Source organism: Aplysia californica, unplaced genomic scaffold, assembly GCF_000002075.1.
Source record: "Aplysia californica isolate F4 #8 unplaced genomic scaffold, AplCal3.0 scaffold00861, whole genome shotgun sequence".
In the NCBI taxonomy this organism is placed as follows: domain Eukaryota; kingdom Metazoa; phylum Mollusca; class Gastropoda; order Aplysiida; family Aplysiidae; genus Aplysia; species Aplysia californica.
This window is the reverse complement of record NW_004798131.1, coordinates 175,215-177,707: the sequence shown is the minus strand read 5'-3', so window position 1 is coordinate 177,707 and position 2,493 is coordinate 175,215. Positions and strand designations below refer to the sequence as shown.

General features: G+C 48.3%; 2 protein-coding genes across 2 annotated transcripts in view; both read right to left on the bottom strand.

The window, feature by feature from the left end:
* Nucleotides 1-2,169, bottom strand: part of LOC101846466 (putative protein TPRXL) — a gene marked incomplete in the record, with an annotated part of 15,498 nt that extends 13,329 nt beyond the window's left edge. Inside the window, 2 exon segments of the mRNA XM_013089030.2 lie at nucleotides 664-876; nucleotides 1,588-2,169. Of these exon segments, the coding sequence (XP_012944484.1) occupies nucleotides 664-876; nucleotides 1,588-1,894 (520 nt within the window).
* LOC118478704 (actin cytoskeleton-regulatory complex protein PAN1-like) lies at nucleotides 1,894-2,365 on the bottom strand (the record flags this gene model as incomplete). Its single annotated transcript, XM_035972815.1, is given in 2 exon segments — nucleotides 1,894-1,995; nucleotides 2,177-2,365. Coding segments are annotated over 2 exon segments (291 nt in total), but the record flags the coding sequence as incomplete, so codon positions are not given.
* Nucleotides 2,366-2,493: the final 128 nt, after the last annotated feature.

Here is a 2,493-nt window from a genome sequence, read left to right as displayed (position 1 = left end):
CCCCCCCAAAAAAACAAACAAACAAACAACAACAACAAAAAACAACAAACAACCAACCAAACAACTCCATAAATATTGCCCTAACATGTGGAAAAAATGCCATTTTCTTCGATTTCATTATTTTGACGTACGCTTGATTTCCCCATGGTGCCTCACATAAATTTCATCATTTTCCCCACTACACCGTGGTGTGACGTGATATTTGTCAGAGATACCAAGGATTTTTGGGAAGCATCTCATCTCTACAGCTTTGATCCTTCTTTCAAGGTCTGCATTCAAGGTCCAGGATTCACATGCATTATACATAAATATTGACATGACCAGGGACGCATCAGTCTAATCTTTGATCAAGGCAGCGTTCAGGGAAAAAGGAGCAGAGACAGACAGAAGAAGAGTTGGAAGGACATCAAGGAATGGACAGGCCTGGAACTCAAAGACACGCTCGGGAATGCCGAAGACCGGAAGGAGAGGAGGAAGCTGGTGGCCAAATCTTCAAAAGCACCATGACGGACATCCAGTCTACGGGATAGGTGAGTCGAGGGAGTGAGTGAGTTAGTTAGTGAATGAGTGAGTGAGTGAGAGTTGTGTGAGCGAGTGAGTGAGTGAGTGAGTGAGTGAGTGAGAGCGGAAGGAAGGAAGAACGCACAAGGACGATAATCTCACCTGCATTGGAGCGATGCTTCTTGGCGGGCTTCTTCCTCTGCTCCCCCGGCACACCAGCTGCGCATGCGTACGCGGAGGTCATGTGACCCATGGACATGGCGTTTCCGGCGGGTTTGGACATGACGTCACTTCCGGGCGGGCAGCCTGGGTAGAGGTGGTGCGGGCCCTCAGAGCCGGGGGGAGGAGGGAGGTAACTCGGGCCGTGCATGGAATCTGAGGAGAAGGGGAGCAGTTGGTTGGTTTTTGTTTTTGTTTTTTGTTTTTGTTTTGTTTTTGTGCTGTTGAATATAGAGAGGTGAGCAGTGTAAGCCTGATTCCCCGTTTGGACTTCTCTGTTGACATCCACCCCTTGGCGCTCAAATGGCCTTATGCAGTTTCGAGCGCTGTAAAATTTTTTATAAAACTAAGTAAATGACAATATGTGGTGAGAGCTAGGATAACCATCTTGTTACAAGAATTCATGTGACCTTAGAGCATGCATCAGAATAGCATTGAGTTACAGTCAGGATACTGAGTATGTTTCTTGCTTAACATTATTATTGTTTATAATACTGTTCATTTATATTATGTGTGTACGTGTGTGCGTGTGTGTGCGTGTGTGTGCGTGCGTGTGTGTGTGTGTGTGTGTGTGTGTGTGTGTGTGTGTGTGTACATGGTGAAACACCAAACCAATGTGCCAGGGTCTGGACAATAAAAATACCTTTTCTTATCTAATCTTGTAACTGTGGGTGGTTGGCGGGTGCTCTGGTGTGGTTTGCTCCTTCTTTCCTATAAAAAATCTATCGTCTCTATCTCCTCTCCTTCATTGTTTGTGTTTGTTACTCTTTTGTAACGCCTCTAATCTTTGGCACTTATATGACCTTTTTGTGTTGCAAGTGCCGTAAAACTCTTACTAAAGCTTTAAAAAAAAGTCTTATAACTCACCGTCACTGATGTATCCTGAGTCCATGACGTCCATTCGGCAGGAGGAGGAGAGGGAGGAGGAAGAGGAGGAGGAGGAGGGATTTCTGGTGACGTTCACACACATGGAGATGGACAGAGAAGATGAGGGGGAGGGTGAGGAGGAGGGTAATAACGATGATGATGATGTCGATGATAACAGTTGTGATGCAGACGACGAGGGGGATTTAGTAGAGGTTGTGGAGCCCGCATGAGAGGGTCTTCTCGATGTGAAGGAGGAAGACAGGGAGGAGGAAGAGGATGAGGAGGGAGGAGTAGAGCGTGATGACATCAATGAGGAGGAGAATGAGTAGGAGGAGGAGGAGCAGGAAGAGGGAGTGAACGATGAGGAAAAGGAGGAGGAATATGAGGTTGTGGATCGGGACAAGGACTCTGTAATTGATAAGGAGACGTTTGCAGTTGATGATGATGACGACGAAGATGAAGAAAACGATGAGGAATGGAAATCTGAAGCACTGCGGTGTGGTGAAATGGGGGGACGAGGGAGGGAGGTGGAGGAGGTGGAGGAGGAGGAGGAGGGCTCGAAGGGAGGAGGAGGGATGAGTGACGGGACGGAGGAAGAGGAGGAGGAGGGAGGGGGTGAGGTGAAGGAGGCGGAGGAGGCGAGCCTCGAGGCGGAGGATCGGAAGAGGGAGGAGGCGGAGGGGGTGGTAGGGAACTCGATGTCCGGAGAGATGGAGTAGGTGCCCAGGGAGGGGATGTCCACCTGCATCTCGTTCTCTCGTTCGTACACGATCAGGTCTGGGGAGGGGGAGATGTATATACAGAGTGTGTTATATCTGGGAGAGAGAGAGACATACAGAGTGTGTCATATGTGGAGGGAGAGAGAGAGACATACACATACACTATCAGATCTGGGATATATATATA